The sequence below is a fragment of the Coptis chinensis genome, chromosome 7 (assembly GCF_015680905.1).
Source record: "Coptis chinensis isolate HL-2020 chromosome 7, ASM1568090v1, whole genome shotgun sequence".
In the NCBI taxonomy this organism is placed as follows: Eukaryota; Viridiplantae; Streptophyta; class Magnoliopsida; order Ranunculales; family Ranunculaceae; genus Coptis; species Coptis chinensis.
This window is the reverse complement of record NC_141462.1, coordinates 87,932,923-87,951,583: the sequence shown is the minus strand read 5'-3', so window position 1 is coordinate 87,951,583 and position 18,661 is coordinate 87,932,923. Positions and strand designations below refer to the sequence as shown.

Sequence of the window (18,661 nt, the reverse complement as noted above, 5' to 3'; positions counted from 1 at the left end):
TAATAGTTTAGAGACCTAGTTTAGTCTACATGGAATCAACACTGGGTTGGGAATCCTATATTCACGCTAGTGCAGAAACTAAAGAATCTCAAAGGTGTTCTGAAAAACTAGTCTAAGAAAAACTTTTCAAAGATCTCTGAGCAGCCTGAGGCAGCAAGAATGAATTTGTTCAATACTCAGAAGTAGTTACAGATGCAACCTAGGGATGTTAACATTATTATAAGAGAAAGGAAAGACAAAAAATACTACAGTGATCTTTTGAAGATGGAGTTTGAAGAAATAAAACAAAGAGCAGATTGTAAGTGGGCCCTCTATGGGGATAGGTGTACTGCCTACTTTCACAGTAAGGTGAAAGAGAGGAAGGGAAGGAATAAGATATGGGCCCTAACAGATGATCATGAGGTTAAGCATAATGATCATAACAAAGTAGTGGACTTAGTAGTTACACATTATAAGTCACTACTAAGAGTACCAGCTAAGACTTCATTTAGTGATGAGTTCTATGGAAATCTCCAAGTTTAAGCTATGGTTGATGATCTCACTGCTGAGTTGTTAGATGCTGAGATTGAAGACAGGGAGATCAAAGAGGCTTTGTTTAGTATGGATAATTACAAAGCACCAGGCCCTGATGGATACAATGCCTTCTTCTATAAGTGTTGTTGGCCTATAGTTGGAGAGGAATTTTATGAGAGCTATAAGTTTCCTCTCGCTGTAACCGTCATGCCAAGAGGTTTTAACTCTTTTTTTGTTTGTCTGGTTCCTAAGGTTCCAAACTCGGAAAGAGTGACAGACTTCAGGCCTATCGCATATTGCAACACAACCTATAAGTGTGTCTCAAAAGTGGTGGCCAACAGATTGCAGATAGTCATGCCCTCTATTATTTCAATGAATCAGTCTGCTTTTGTCCATGGAAAAAATATACAAGATAATCTCCTACTCTCACATGAACTCTTGCGAAACTATAACAAAAAGTATGTCTCTCCTAGATGTTCTCTGAAAATGGATATCAGCAAGGCTTATGACTCGGTTAGTTGGGAAGCTTTAGATGTCATCCTCACATGACTAAAGTTCCCTCCTAAAATGATAGCTTGGATTCAAATGTGTTACAGGAACACTTGCTTCTCTATTCTTATTAATGGAGTGCCAGAAGACTATTTCAAAAGTATGCGCGGGCTAAGACAAGGTGATCCGCTCTCACCATATTTGTTTGTTATAATTATAGAGGTTTTGAGCTGTTTACTGAAGCTAAGCCTTGAAGCAAAATTCATAAAACCACCTAAAATGTAAGAAGACAGAGGTTATTAGTATGTGTTTTGCAGATGACCTTTTATTCTTCTTTAAGGGGGAAAATGACTCTGTGGTGGAAGTACAAGATATCCTAGAAAAGTTTGCTATAGCTGCTAGGTTGAGATTCAACCACCAGAAGACCACTCTGCTTACTGGTGGTATGAGAGATGATGAAAGCCAATTGTTGGCTGATATGATAGGTGTGTGATAAGCACCCAAAAGTGTATTATGAAACCCCGTTGAGACATATAAATTTGGTTAACTATGTGTTCAATAATCGTGAAATAAATATGTTTTCATACTTTTGCAGGTATTCGCAGTAAACATGGAAATATGGTTTAAACCTGCAATAAAGCACGAGGAACGACATGTACATGAATTCTTCCAAATCCGCACAGAAACATCAAACTTTCGAAGCTCCTACCTCTTGAACCAGGACTCCGAATGCGACAAGTGAGCTGCTCAGACAATCAAGGCGATGAACTCTACGCATAGGCGGGAAGTTGTAAAATTGGCCAAAGACCGAACCGCCACTGGACTGCATATATGACCCACTATGAGGACCCACAAGATTGGATGAGTCATCAATCATGGAGCATGTCAAGACAAAAATGACAAATTATTGGTACAAAGTTGACACCTTGCATGTAATTAATTAGATTAGGTGTTAATAGTGAAAAAAATGCAAGGTGTCACTTTGTTTTAATGTGGTGGATAAAAATGAAGTAAATATGGTTTGATGTTTCACATGGGAGGAAATAAGATGTCTCTCAAATGAAGAAGAAAATAAAATAAGGGGGGGACACTCCATTTACTCCCTTGACTTCTTTTCCTTACCTTGTATTATTTTAGTTCCTTAGTCATTTTTATTATTTAGTTTTAGTTTTTGTAAGAAAAGCTTGTAATAGGTTTAATGGAGGAAACTTTGGTTTTCTTCTAGAAAATAAATAAAAACAAGTGAGTTTAGTTAGTTTTTCTTCTTCCTCTTCCTCTGTCTCTTTTTGTTCTTCTAGTTTATAATCCTTTATCCCAAGGATCATGAGCTAACTTCCCTTTTGGGGAGTTAATCCAACTCATGTGAGGGAAAATAATTGTTGTTAGGAAGAACAACTAGACCTACATCATATCCCAAAATGATAGTTGGTGTAGTGTCTAGTTAGGAATCAAGTAATGAGCTTAGAGATAAGTCATTGCTTGATTCCAATTGCTAACATGTATGATTTTAGAAATGAGCCATACATGTTAGGGATCAAATTTTCTTCCATTAGGGCTTGTCTATGAGTCTAGGAAAAATCAAATGAACCTTTTCAAATCAACAACTAAATGTTATTTTCACATGAGGAGGATTAGCTCTCCACCTTTTCTTTAGTAAATTGTATTTTGTCTTAGTTGCATATTTTGAATCTTAATGTTTTTCTTTAATGTTTGTGTAGGAAAGAAACCTAGTATTAATATAAACTTACTCACTAGTTCCCTAAGAGTAACAACCAAGTTGTAGTTGTCCTAACCTTTAGGTTGGTTCGACCCTTACTTCAACTTTACGAACGCGAAGATCGTGAGTAAGGAACTTTGAATTCGCTCTTTCGCCAAATTAAAGAGTCAAATCTCTAACGTAGTAAAAAGTAAACATCAAAATGGCACCGCTGCTGTTCTAAAGGCATAGGACTTGTTCTACAAATTGGAAGTTGCATCAAGGGGGAACCCCCACTCTCTTCCTTTCTTCCCTTTCATTTTTTTTTTACGTTTTTTTTGAATTTTCACTCGTAAACAACCTGTTCGCTCACGGAGTTTTGGCTGTACTTCCAGGTACAGAAAGTTAGGACTGGGAACGTAAACTACATCAACATATAAGGTTGCTCTCAAAATTTGAGCTTACTGTGGGATAATCATCCGGCGTCGCTTGGCGTGCTGGACTCGCGTCCGCTTAGTGTAACTTCAGCGTCCAGCGGGGCACTTTGCTCATTCTTTGCTCATCTAATAGCTCCAAAGATCCCCTGATCTATCTTGATCCATATCCAGACCTAAATCTCTGGACCTGTAACTGAAAATTCGACTATTCTATTGGGATTAATCACGTCGACGATTTGAAATGTCTGTTTCATATTTTTTGGCGGACTAGCGGGAAGCTACAGGTTCCAAAGTTTAATTTTTTTATTTTGTTGCATGAATGCCATGTAAGTAGCTATTATAAATTAGTTTATGGATTATTATTTACGTCTTAGGCTAGAAATATGCATGAATCATGTTAATACGCCCGTAAATATTTATATGCGATTAAGTGGGTATGAATTGCATATTAATGTATATGTACATACCAATGGTACTATTTTGCATGGTTATCTATATTTATATGTATAAGTGTCTATTATTGCATGTTTAGTATTTTCGATTATCATTACCGTTATTGTCTAATAAGTCAATTTTGTCAAGAAAGAGGAGAACATTCGGCGAGGGTTAAAATCTGAGTTGGGTAAGTTATTTCTAAACCCCTACGGGTAAAGCGCTCTCTATATGACACTCGCAATCTCAATGAGTATTGTCGAAATCGAATTATTATGGAATACACGAGTCGTATTTTAGTTTATGTATAATACCTTGTATGTTTAGTTTTTGTCGATTTATCTGCGATCGACGATAATCGATTTTCGCATGCTAATATATTTAGATACGTATGAGTGATTCAAATTTGCCTGTTACTGTTGATATACGTTTACGTAATATTGATTTACAAATTAGTGTACATATACGTATTAGTGATGTATATTTGCCTGTACGTATGGAAATATTTATCGATGACACAAGCTTGCTTATTCGTATAGCTATACGTATGAGTAGAGTACCTTCACATGCTACTACACCTAATATTGTATGAGTAGATCATATTTGCATGTTTGTATTTTCACCCTTGCATAAATCTTTAAAAAAAAAAAAAAAAAAAAAAAAAAAAAAAAAAAGATCCATTAGAGGCTTAAGAACAAGGTTGGAAAACTCAGTTAGAAGAAGGAAAGAAAACAAAGATTTCTCTAGTGTAAATATATGAAGACCCTATTCTCTCATACTCATAAATTTTAATTATCCATTTCCATTTTTTGTACACTATCACCTAATCCCCACAATACCTAATAAAGACCTCTAGCTCAATTAGGAGTAGGGTGGTGTGATAATAAGTAGTAGATGTGATTGATCGACATCGACTCCTCTAACTGTCATTGAGATGTGAGGAAACTTGTGCCCACTGCACACTGGAGTTAACAAAACCTGAGTGGAAAATTTTTGAGTGAAATTGTGTTTTGACACATACCTGTGAGAACCCATTTAGGTACACTCTCCAAAGGATTCAGAAACAACCCTGCTAGTACATTTCAATGAAAAGTTCACTGCATGCATAATCATATGCAGATGTTTTAATTATTGAATACATATTAACTTGAGTTTCAAAGAAATCAATCCTCGTCCCCTGCTAAAGAGATGTATGGATATCTGAGATTAATTTAGGAAACGAATTTTCACACCGAAGTGCGTTGTAGTATAAATGAAGTTTGTGAGTATCTTCTGGAAAACTCTTTACGAGGCTATAACTTCGTCCCACTAGGGAATTCCTAGTGGTTTAAGGCCTTGTTGCATATGGTCAATGCAACTGCACTCTGCGAAACGAGAATTAGTTAGGACTACACATTTTTGGCCACTTATTTGTTTTAATGTCTCTTCTTTGCTTGAGGACAAGCAAAGTGCTGTTTGGGGGTAGTGTGATAAGCACCCAAAAGTGTATTATGAAACCCACCGTTGAGACATATAAATTTGGTTAACTATGTGTTTAATAATCATGAAATAAATATGTTTCCATACTTTTGCAGGTATTCGCAGTAAACATGGAAATATGGTTTAAACCTGCAATAAAGCACGAGGAACGACATGTATATGAATTCTTCCAAATCCGCATAGAAGCATCAAACTTCTTAAGCTCCTACCTCTTGAACCAGGACTCCGAATGCGACAAGTGAGCTGCTAAAACAATCAGGGTGATGAACTCTACGCATAGGCGAGAAGTTGTAAAATTGGCCAAAGACCGGACCGCCACTGGACTGCACATAGGACCCACTATGAGGACCCACAAGATTGGATGAGTCATTAATCATGGAGAATATCAAGACAAAAATGACAAATTATTGGTGCAAAGTTGACATCTTGCATGTAATTAATTAGATTAGGTGTTAATAGTGAAAAAATGGCAAGGTGTCACTTTGTTTTAATGTGGTGGATAAAAATGAAGTAAATATGGTTTGATGTTTCACATAGGAGGAAATGAGATGTCTCTCAAATGAAGAAGAAAACAAAACAAGGGGGGGACACTCCATTTACTCCCTTGACTTCTTTTCCCTACCTTGTATTATTTTAGTTCCTTAGTCATTTTTATTATTTAGTTTTAGTTTTTGTAAGAAAAGCTTGTAATAGTTTTAATGGAGGAAACTTTGGTTTTCTTCTAGAAAATAAATAAAAAGCAAGTGAGTTTAGTTAGTTTTTCTTCTTCCTCTTCCTCTCTCTCTTTTTGTTCTTCTAGTTTGTAATCTTTTATCCCAAGGATCATGAGCTAACTTCCCTTTTGGGGAGTTAATCCAACTCATGTGAGGGAAAATAATTGTTGTTGGCTTGGTAGGTTGTTAGGAAGAACAACTAGACCTACATCCTATCCCAAAATGATAGTTGGTGTAGTGTCTAGTTAGGAATCAAGTAATGAGCTTAGAGATAAGTCATTGCTTGATTCCAATTGCTAACATGTATGAGTTTAGAAATGAGTCATACATGTTAGGGATCAAGTTTTCTTCCATTAGGGCTTGTCTATGAGTCTAGGAAAAATCAAATGAACATTTTCAAATCAACAACTAAATGTTATTTTCACATGAGGAGGATTAGCTCTCCACCTTTTCTTTAGTAAATTGTATTTTGTCTTAGTTGCATATTTCGAATCTTAATGTTTTTTTTTAATGTTTGTGTTGGAAAGAAACCTAGTATTAATATAAACTTACTCACTAGTTCCCTAAGAGTAACAACCAAGTTGTAGTTGTCCTAACCTTTAGGTTGGTTCGATCCTTACTTCAACTTTACGAACGTGAAGATCGTGAGTAAGGAACTTTGAATTCGCTTTTTCGCCAAATTAGAGAGTCAAATCTCTAACGTAGTAAAAAGCTAATATCAGTGTGCAGAGAGCTAAACCACCTATAACATACGTTGGACTCCCTTTAGTCTCTTCTAGACTAGGGATTAAGGAATGTCAACCTCTAATTGAAAAATTACAGGAAGGATTCAAAATTGGAAATTGAAGCTTCTATCACATGTTGGAAGATTACAACTTATTCATTTTGTACTCTCAAGCTTTCATGTGTACTGGGCAAAGAATTTTGTGCTACCACTCACTTTCCTAGAACAAGTGTCTAAGATATGTAATAGATTCCTTTGGAGTGAAGTGGAGTTGAAGGGAAAGATGCATCTTGCAAGTGGGAAAATCACCTCTCTGACAAGAAGAGAAGGGGGTTTAGGGATTTTGGAATTGAAGACCTGGAATATTGCAGCTTACTGTGGGTTAGTCTTTAAAGTAGCATCAAAGGAATACAGTTTATGGGTAGAATGGACATGGAATTAAAATGTCAAGAGCAAGTTCTTTTGGACTATGAAGATACCTAAGGAGTGCTCCTGGGTTTGGAGGGGGATACTGGAGATGGGAACTATTGCAAGACAATTCATATCATATAACATTTCTAATGGCAGCAATACACTTTTGTGGCATGACATTTGGTGTGCCCAAGCTCCCCTGCTTGAAGATCCTGTTGCTCGTGCCAATATTTCTCTTCCTTTGGATGCTAAGGTGAGTGAATTAATATCACAAGGAGAATGGAATAACATAGTGCAGTGTTTACCTTCTTGTTCCCTTAAGGACAAAATACTTGCCACTGAGATTAATAGACACTTGCCATATGATAGAATTATTTGGATTCCTGATCCAAAATGTGTTTATAGCTCTAAGTCGGCCTATAATGCACTCAGAATTTCAAGGAACAATGTGAGATGGTATAATCTTGTATAGGGAAAATATGTTATTCCTAAACATTCCTTCACTACTTGGCAATTGCTCTCGAGTAGTCTGCCAACACAAGATAAATTGATCATGAAGAGAGTTCTGAATAGTTCCAATTGTTGTTTCTGTAACACCTCCAGGGAAAATTCAAGGCATCTATTCTTTGAATGTGACTTCAGCAAGTCAATTTGGAACATTGTAAAGCAGCATGTGGGGATCAACATTCAAGCACCTGATTCTAATGATGAGTGGATCCAACTGTTGAGACTATGCAACAAAAATACGATGGAGGTAGAGTTCTACAAGGTCTTTATATGTGGTGTTGTGAGTTATATATGGAGAGAAAGGAACTACCAAAGGTTCAGAAATGTTTCTCAACGATGGCAAGTGGTGAGAAGTAGGCTAGTCAATGATGTAACAACCTATCTACAGAGCCAACTCTCTACTGTGAAAGAGGTTGGGCAGATACGAGTACTATTAGAGAATATTGGAATTCAAGTAAACTATGTTGCTCATGCTCTAAGAGAATCTATTTGGATGAAACCTGAAGAAGGTATGGTAAAACTAAATACTGATGGGGCTCTTTCTGACACAAGAGGTAGAGGTGGAGGAACCATAAGGGACCATAAAGGAGATGTACTACTAGCATTTACGATTGTTGGAGGCATGAAATCAATTATGTTTCAGGAGCTAAAGGTTATTTACATGGGGTTACAAGGGTGCCTCTTCATATACTAGATGAGAGTCTTAGTAGCTTCTGATTCTTTAATGGCCATAAAAGTGCTTCAAAGGCAAGAAAAGCCACCATGGTATTGTGTAGAGATTGCGGCAGCAATTTTGGAGATGGTAGGAAGGTTTAACCAAGTAGCGTTCACTCATGTGTTTAGGGAAGCCAATAGGGCAACCGATCATCTAGCTTCCTTGGCTACTGAAGATGTAACTGAGTATTTTGTCCCTCCCTTAAGTTAGAAGCTTATGAAACTTATTGAGGAGGACAAAAATGGAGAAATTTTCTTAAGATATTAATATAGGTAGAGGTTAGCCATAACCTCAAAACTTATTAAAAAAAAAAAAAAACCCCTAAACTCTCTATCCCCCCCTTTCTTTAGTTTAGTTGTAAATTAGGGTTTTTTTTTCTCTCTCTCTCTCTCTCCTTTTTTAGTTTTAGTTTAGGAGTTTAGTTTGTAGCATCCATTAGAACCTTTTAATGAAAGCTTTAGTCTATTCAATTCAATTGCTTCTTCTTTACATTATGTCTTCCTTTCATTATTTTAGTTTAATTAATCCAATGATATTAGGCTAATCCCCACATTAGAGGGAGTGATTATGAAGCCTAATGAGGAATAGATTGCTTAGTAGAATTATTTAATTGTGTATGTATTTCAATGAGTTTAGTTTATTGTATGACTTTCAAAATAAGCATATAGTAAATTAAACTAGGAATTGTTGTAATTAAGTCGAGAGACTTGGTTGTAATAACCCTACATGCTAGTAATAATGACTATAGAGATGTAGGTTGTTGCTAGAGATGATAAAGTTTGAGGCTTTAGGTTGGATCATTGTGTGAAAACCTAAAGATGATCTCTTTTCAATAAATAATTCTATTCTTGCTTGAAACTAATCATTAGGTGGATTGATTACTCTTCTCTATAACTTTGCCTTCTATCAAAACTTTATTTCTATTAGTTTAGTTAATTTAGATTTATTTGAATCCGTAGTATTATCGTAGAATAGAAATCTCTCAACATAATATTACTCTCACCATTATTTCTTTGTGATTTAAATTAGTTGAATTTCTTTTATGTCTTGGTAGTTTAGGAGTGGAACGAATCCGTACTCTTTATATTACTTCATTATTATTTGAGAGTAGGAATATTGATCTAAGCACTTGTTTAGTTGATTGATTATTTGTGTTTACGCATAGATAGTTAGTTTACATAAATTTGTGAATATCAATACCTCAGTAACAGTCTTAAGGACGTGACTTTAAATGCCCTATTTGACAACTCAAGATAGAAAATACGTGTTAGTCTAACTGCCATGTGAAACCTTCCTCCATATTTTCTAATATTGTGAACACCTCATTAATTGTCTTGGAAATCTGACATTAAGAGACCTACCGTGGATACTCATACTTGCTACGTACTGTTACATAATTATCTGCGACAACAACAAATGTTTCACTTGTGCCTTGTCCACACATTAATTCCGGATCTAACCATTCCTTCCATCCTGATCCGTGAATTATTATAAGGTGGAAATCTTTCACCATATACATTGCACTCAAACTTCTCCATTTTTCCCTAAATTCAAATTACAATGAATCCACACAGAGGTATAGTGGCCAAGCAAAATTTTTAATTTTTTTTTCATGAACGCATGTTTCATCCATACTTTGACACTGAAATTGTACGAAGAGGATGGATGCCTCTTTTACATCATTCGGAAGCTTTTTATTCCAGAGATTTGGTTATGAAGTTCTACAGATATAGAAATTTCAAAAATGGTAAATTCTTTTTCAGAGCCAATGGACGGCAGTTTGAATTGACTTCGAAAATCATCTCCGAGATCCTTCAAATACCAATGACGTACCTTGAGCTGCATCTTCAGATACCGATATTCGACATCGTCAAGCAGTTAATGCTTGCCACTGTCTCTTATGGCGAACTTAGCCCCCAAAACCATGTTGTTCTCCAGCAATCATTACAGCAAAATCAATGAGCTCTACTCCATTAGTTAGCCCACAATGTGGTTGGAACTTCAAAAACATCTGAAATCTCTAAACCTCTCCTCCATCTACTTTGGGTAATACAGACTGAAAGAGAAGATTTTTGTATCATCCTATTTCTTTGGAACTCGATTGTTAGAACTAGGAAAATATTAGCCACTTTGCCCACAATAGTGACTCAAATCATGTTGCGTTGGGAGTTTCAATCTATATACCCAACCATTCCCCTCAAAATAGTGGGCCTAATTACACTCAACCATGATTGCGTCCCAGGTTTTTGGAGTTCAGAGGCTCACATGAACCTGGCAGACGCTCAAGACACCGAAGAACACATACCCTTCTCTGACAACTTCTTTGATGAAGATGCTCTGCATAACATTTTTAATCCAATGGCAGGACTTCAATTTCTTCACCAAGGCATGCGGGAACTGCATGCATGCCAGGAAATCATCATCATAAATCTTCTGGAATTCCAAGAATCTCAGGCAATACACGACATCGAATAAGAGGAAATATTGGAAAATCACTCTCAATCCTTGGAAAATCACGCTCTCCTAATGGATAACCAAACCATGCTCTCTGCCAACCAGGGGGACATTCAGCTTCAACTCAGCCAACAAATTGATCAACTAAACAGTATTGTGCACGATCTGCGTCCACATAACCATCATCATCGTCATCTTGGTCCATGACAATTGTCAATAAAAAAATAAAAAAATAAAAATAAATTTTTCGTATTTCTTAAGTCGTGTTCTCTAATAATCTAAATCTTTTGTTTTCTGTGTCTTCTTTTGTTAAGAAATGTTTAAGGAGTATGCCTACTAGGTTGTTATAATTCTAGTTGTTATTAATAAACAATCATTTCAATCAAATTTTAAACTATTGTTTTAAATTTGAACACAGGAGGGGCCTATCTTCTTCCATACTCTTTCATCCACCCCTGACAGGCTTTATTGGATACTTCTCTTTGTATCACCATATCCATCAAGCGTGACAAACAGACTTGATTCCTTATAGTGGGACCTTCTCGTTGCTTCATGCAACATGACTATCTCATTTTAGATGTTTCCTCACACTGATTGATAGTCTGTCAGAACTCCCTGCCTTACCCCTCTATCTACTCCAGCTAACTGATAAGAGCCCAAAATTGTAGTCTTAACCCCTTAACAATAATACTTTAAGACCAATTATGCGAGTAATAAATAAGAGTTAATGTTGATTACATGCTTTTATATATTTTAGGCATTTAAGTCAATTATGTGCAGAAATGTACCACTTTGGCGAGATAAAGGAGCAAGGGTTGGTTGCTAAGGAGTTCTGTGATTAAAGGCCAAGATTCAAGGAGAAAAACCTTTTGTAAAGCCTGGTCAAAAACTGAAAAGTTAAAGTCAACGCGGGCAGAAACAACACACAAAAGTTAGCAGAACTTCCGAAGACCATATCTTTGGACTCAGGCTTCGGAATTAGGCGTACCTTATGTCAAAATGACCGGCTCAGAAAGAGCTTTCCAATGGTCTAAACATTGACACAATCAGAGAAGAAGAAGTGGACAAAAAGTCTATTGAAGTCAAAGCCAGCTGAAAAGGGCCCTGTAGACTGAAGAAATTGGGTTTTGGGCTCGATTTTCCGGCCCAAAACATGGCTCCTCAGCCCATGCACGAAAATGTGGATCTGGTGTCCTCCATTTCCACACACAAGACTTAGCTCTGAAGGCAAAGGGGGATTAGATAGAAAGTAGCCATTAGAGAATAATCTAGATCTAGTTTTGAGAATTTTTAATTAGTTAATTAATTAGTTTTTCATACCTTGTTTTAGATTAATTATTTGAATCATTGTTTATCATTCATTAGATAAATAAAATAGTTAGTTCTTGATAATTTCGATTTTGTTATTTAAAAATTGCTTAGATCTAATTTCAATTCTTGTTTGTTATTCTTTTCTTAGTTGTTTAATTTCGAATTGAATTATTGAGTAAACTGATATAGTAAAGTTATAATCTTTATATTATGTCTTATTCAATTTCATATGGAAATGATAGTTTGATTAATCAAGGCTAAACTTCCATTAGAGGGGTTTGATGAAGCCTTGATGGAAACTTGATTGTGTAGTGTAGAATCGTTGTAAGAGTCTATTCCACTATAGAAGGTTGTTGATTCGCCATGAGAATGAGTTGGACTTCTTCACATGCTAGTCATTATTTGGTAGAGATTGCCATAATTGATTAGGGATTAGAACGACCAACTATTATCGTAAGAACATAAGAATTTGATTACAACAATCTATGCTAGTTCATTAAGTTGGATTCAAGATGGATTCAATCCCCCCTAATTCTTTATCTAGATTCAAACCTTAGTATTCCGTAGCATTTCGTAGTTGAATAATTATAATTAGTATCTTGTTATTTGAATTTGCATCATTGTATAATCCCACCATTACTCTCATTAGACTTTGGATAGACTCGCAATATTAGAAAACATTGAATGCTAAAGAACTAGGAGTGGAACGAATCTTCTATTCCAACTCTATTTCAATAGTATCGAGAATATAAATCTTTGATAAGAATAGTATTCGTAAAGTTTTAGTTTTACTTGCATTTAGAGTTCATCTTTTATTTGTGAGTGGAAACGTCAATTTTTACGTTTATCAAATGGCGCCGCTGCCATCTTAGTTCCCTTTTAGCATTGTATTATTGAGAATTGTTAGTTTTCCAAAGTCCCATAACCCACCCACCCTTGTTTGATTTTAACTGTGGTTGTCCATTTCAGCATTGAAATTTTCCATGAGAATTACGGGCTGACCGCATTCTAAACACCTAAATTGCGAGGCCCCAAATGCCTAGACCTCGAGTTTTTTCCCAAAAAGACCACCTAGCCCTACCTAGGCCTATTCTTAGCGCGACCCGCGCCTTTTGCTAAAACTGCCCGATTTCCACAGGTTTGTTTCAAACTTCCATTTCTTCAAGGTTTTCAGTGCTCTAACTTGTTATATACATTGAGCACGCGTAAACAAGACGCTATTCATAAGCGAAGCAAGGAGGCATTCAGGTACTCTTTTCTTCCACACCTCTCATCTCCTGTTAAAGGTTCATACTAGCATATCAGGATTGTTTGGAGTGTTATTGTGTTTCGTTAAGATTGGTCTTAGCCTTGCATGAGATTAAGGTCAGGCCGAAGAAAAATGCCTAACGTAATCAACCAGCAACGTCAACAAACACGCCTTTCTAGTATACCACTCACTACACCTCTAGGTAGCATACCACACACACCACCTGAAATAATAGCCAAAGAAAGAAAGTCTCCTCTCTCGGACTTTTACAAAGCCTTGAACGATAGCCCTAAATCTTGCATCATTCTATTAGACCCAGTGGGGGATTTCCGAATCCCCCCAAATATATTTAATTTGTTACCCATTTTTCATGGGTTAGACCATGAAAAACCTTATCAGCACATTCGTAGGATTGACCAAGTCCTTACTACATTCCACCATCCTACAGTTGGTGCTGAACAAATTAAACTGAGGGTGTTTCCTTTCACCTTAGCCGATAAGGCGGCGTCTTGGTTAACTGCCCAAGTGCCTAATTCTGTGGACTCGTGGACTAAACTTGTTCAACTATTTATGGAACATTTTTATCCACCACTGAAGACCGATGAAATGCTTTCCAAGATTCATTTCTTTCAACAGAATCCTCATGAATCATTTTCCGAGGCTTGGAATCGTTTCACTGATCTTCTTATAGAGTGTCCGCACTATAACCATGCGAAAGACACGTTAGTTCGTGCCTTTTTCGAAGGACTTCTACACCACCATAAAGAAGTCCTTGACATAATGAATGGGGGTAGTTTCCTAAGTAAGGGAGCCTCAGAGGCTTATAAATTTTTCGAAGATCAAACTAAGCGTAATAATAAGGGGGGGGTAGTGACGATATCTCTCGTTCCGCTAGTTCTTCTACAACAGTTAAGGCCGCTGGTATGTTTGAGTTGAAATCCGATCCTGAACTAAAAAATTTAATCGAATCTTTTACTAAAAAGGTAGTGGCTATTTCTGTTCAACAAACGCCTATGCCAGTCATGAATGTCAACTCTAATCCATGTAATTTCTGTTTCAGTCCTGAGCATCCCGACTCTTATTATCCTCTCGCCTATGAACAACAAGATAATGTCTGTTCCATTAATAGCGAACCTAACGTAGCTTGGCGACAAAACCACAACTTCGGTTGGAGAAATAATCAACAACCTCCAAGGTTGTTTAACCCAAATGTTAGGTCAACAAACAATTACAACCAAGCTCCACCAAGGCAAGGACAAGGTCAGGGTAATTATAATTATACCAACCAAGCTCAACCACGATAAGGACAAGGTTAGGGTAATTATAATAATTATAACAATAATAATTATAATACTAATAGAGGTATCGTTCCGGTAAATAATAACTATCAAAATCCACCCATTAATAATCAATGTGACATAGTTCCTGTCACACAACCTATAGCTAACACTCCTCCACAACTGGATCATTTTGACGCCTTTATACAAACCCAACAACATATTTTACAAGCCATCCAACTTTCCTTATAGCAGTTAGCACAAGAGAAACTATAACCCAAAGGTGTGTTTCTAGGACAAGCGATACCTAATCCTAAAACACCAAACACAGCCTTTGAGGTAAACGGTAATACTAGTAACGAAAATGCAAACATAGATGAGATAAATTTCATCACCACTCTCCGTTCAGGCAAAGTGGTTGATAACAAAGTAACTATGTCTATCCTTACCCCACCACTAGTCCCTACACCAGATATTACACTAGATACCAAAACAGAAATTGAAGATCCTACCCCTGTAGAGGTACCAATTAAACCACAGCCTAAGAAACAGAAAAGCAAGGTTAACCATCCTGTTGATCCATATGCTAAATATAGAGAGAAACCACCGTTTCCTCAGAAATTAGCTATGTTAAACAAGGATACAAATTTTGACGAGATTAGGAAAGTTTTTAAAAATCTAACGATAAACTTATCTTTTCTTGAAGCGATTAAAAAGTTACATCACCATGCTAAGTTTCTTAAAGAGTTGTGCACTACTAGGCGTAAGACAAAGATTCCTAAAAACACCTTTTTAACTGAACAGTTTCCAACCTTAACGGAACATAATAGAATCGTTAAGTACAAGGACCCTTGTCTTCCTACTATACAATGCACCTTAGGTGATACTCATACGATTACTGCTTTATTAGACCTGGGGGGGAGTGTTAACTTACTCCCTTCTTATTTATATAAACAAATAGGTCTACAGGAAATGCAACCTACAACAATGACGTTGTAATTAGCTGATAGGTCTATCAAGTATCCTAAGGGTGTAGTGGAAATCGTGCTGGTTAAGGTTCAAGATTTCTACTATCCTGCAGATTTTGTTATCCTCGATACAAAAGTCGCTAACGACTCTGTTCCGATCATTTTAGGGCGCCCTTTCTTGGCAACTGCCAACGCGTTTATAAACTACCGTGATGGTTCGATGTCCTTGTCCTTTGGCCATCTTTCCATTGAGGTTAATGTTTTTAAAACGATAAAACAATTTCCTAATACAAATATCGATGGAGAGGTTAGCATGATCGAGAGGTTAGCTCATGATTATTTCAAAACTACGTTTTCGGATGATCAAATGCACAAATTCCTTTCCTTTGGAAGTTCCAACTTTGACAAGGACTCCTTGGACGTAGATGAAATTGAGAAAGATTTCTTTCAACTCTTTTGCAACTCTTCCCTGCCACCTCGCGAGTCACACCCTGCCAACATCCATTTATCCCTTGTGCTATAACGGAAGATTAATTTTTCACCCTCTATCCCAATGATTCTTTTGACCCACCTCTTGAGGAATGTCTGGCATATCTCAAGGCTTCTAAAGATCTAGACCTGAGAGCTCTAGCTGACACTCATTCATCTTCCCTCATCAATTTTCCCCACCTTACACCTTTTCAATGGAACCTGGAGTTTGCGCTTGACCATCTTGTTTCTTTTGTCCTTAATGATTATCTAAATCCTCTTAATACAGAAATAATTCCCAAGGGAAAGGCACTTGACACCTTCATTTTCAGAATTGAGATAGTACCCACATTCTCATTTTTTCCATTCGTTCCTTCTAAAACTTATCCATATCTAACATATCTTCCACAAACATCCATTTTCTCACGATCATTCACTTGGACACCCTCTCGTTCAAAGATGAAGAAGAAGATGCATGCTCGGGTACGTTCTAGATTTATCAGACTTCGCGTTCATTTCAATAAGTTGTGTTGTAGAAAATCTTGGTGTTTGATTATGTTTGGGGATACATTCTATGTTATTTATTTATGGAAAGACCCACAACTCTTTAGGTTGTTGATATATGGAAAACTGCTGGGTGTATATATATATATCCAATTATTTGTTAAAGTCTCGAGTATCGGACTATAAACGGCTCATTTTGTTATTTGGTGTACTTCCTTACAATTTCATATATTGGTAAGTGCACCATTTAGGTAACCGGGCCCTCCTTATGGAGTGTGTGGCTGTAAGTACCGGATCCTAAGTCCACGTTAAACATAATTCACGTTTTCTACTCTTGCATGTTGTCTCGATTTTTTACTCATGTTCCTCTATGGTGTGAATTATGCATTTATTGCTTTCTTATTTTTCTTATATTAAATATTTTTTATAAAAAAATAAAAAAAAATTGTTAAAATCATAAACATAGTAATTTAGGAAGTCTCTGGAATCTGACTTTAAAAGACCTACTTTTGTTTGGGGATGGGGTGTTCATTTCCATCCTAGATTGTTCAACTTTCCATTTGTGTTGTTTAGGCCGTTTAATCGTATTTCGAATCGGGTTGACATTATCTATGAAATTAGAGTTCATTAGTTCGCATAACTTACGTCATGCACGCACTTTGAGGCATTTTCCATCTTCTTATATGTCACCCACGGTCGGATTACAGTGTTTTATGGATCATTGGATTGGAAATTCTCTCCGGGTCATTTCCATAGCTCATTTGCAAAAATTGGACCGGTAACGAAGCGCCAAATTTAGTTTGAAGTTGCGCAAAAAATCAAAAAATTCAAAAAATCAAATTGGGCTTGGGCCCAATCTCGTGCGCACGTGTGTCTCCATCTTCAAACCAACAGTCACGAGTTTGTTTCCCACCGCCATTAACAAAGCTTCAAGCCTAGCAACCAAAATAATAATAAAAAAAATAAAACCTAACTACACCCACACCCACAATACAAGCCCACCCCAAATCTTCTCTAAAACACTCCCACCACCACCTCCAACAATTTCAACCACCGAAAATGAGAAAAAATCCAAGAAATTTGAATGGCCCCGCTACCACCGCGCCACCACCACCATTGTTTTGTTAGTGAGGGAGTCTCAAAGTCCATCCCCACATTCCATTTAAACCCCCAAATCGTTCCAAAATCTCAATGGCTCAAAGACGAACGATTTTGCCGGAGCAAGCGTTTACGGCTGACCACTTCGCTCCATTTTACGGTGACGAGATGGTTATGAGAGATTGGAGTGGTTTGTGGTACTCGATAGACGATTTTTACCACGAAGATTTGGTCCAACAGTTTTATAGGACGAGGGAGTTGGATGCGAATAGAATTTTTGTTAAGGTGGCCGGGAGGAGGAGAGAAGTATCTACTGGGTTGTTGGCTGAGATTTTAGGCATTCCGCCTAGATGCCATCTTGATGCCACATTACAGGAATCCCAATTTATTGGGATCGAGCCTTTGATGAATGCGACTGTTTTGGAAGGGAACTACAATGCGAGCTCGCATTGTGTTCGCCAGTCGTCTTGGAGAACCAACCAGCTGGCTGTAGCTCAGTGGATTGGTAGGAATGCCATCGGGAAAGAGAAGGTTAGTGACATCAGTCTGAATTGCCTTCACGTTTTATGGATACTCCAGGAGCAGAAGTATGAATTCTGTATTCTGGAGTTTTTGGGTAATATGATTAGAGGAGTTGGGAAGAGTATTGCACCTCTCCCTGTTTTGATCATGAAGATCATGATGACTTTGAGAGTGACTCCGACGTCTGATAGGATTTGGCTGAAAGAGCACAGAAATCCTACTATTTATATGGAGTGTATCCAAAAGACGTGGAGGTTACCTGAAGAGAGGGTAGTTGAGGAGGATGAGGAGGACACGACATGTCTTGATGCCGATGCCTTGGAGAGGTGTAAATCGGATGCAGAACGCATGTTGGTGCTTCATCGTGGCATGCGTTCCCTCAATACTATTTGTGAAGATCTCTGGACTCAACAGGCTACCATGCATCATAACTTCGAGACTTGAGCCCAGCGCGAGGATGAGTATTGGGAAGAGATGAAGGCCGAGATGGATGCCCAGCGTAAGTTTCGAGAAGATATGCTTGCACGCTTCCCACCCCATGGGGGTTCTTCTTCTGAGGAGGCGTCTGTGAGGCACGAGCGTCGTCGCCAAAAGACGGATGGCTCTGGCCCATCAGGAACTCAGGAGCCATCTCCTTCTTAGGTGCCTTCCACTACCAGCAGCGAGTGGTTTAGGACTATTATGGATTAGATGT

General features: G+C 37.4%; 1 protein-coding gene across 1 annotated transcript; it reads left to right on the top strand.

The window, feature by feature from the left end:
* Positions 1 to 525: 525 nt before the first annotated feature.
* Positions 526 to 8,095, top strand: LOC147489699 (uncharacterized). Its single transcript, XM_086574709.1, has 6 exons — positions 526 to 730; positions 1,320 to 1,487; positions 6,582 to 6,864; positions 7,051 to 7,147; positions 7,217 to 7,350; positions 7,498 to 8,095. The coding sequence occupies exons 1-6, from the start codon at positions 526 to 528 to the stop codon at positions 8,093 to 8,095; spliced, it is 1,485 nt and encodes a 494-aa protein (XP_086430835.1).
* The last annotated feature ends 10,566 nt before the right edge of the window (positions 8,096 to 18,661 follow it).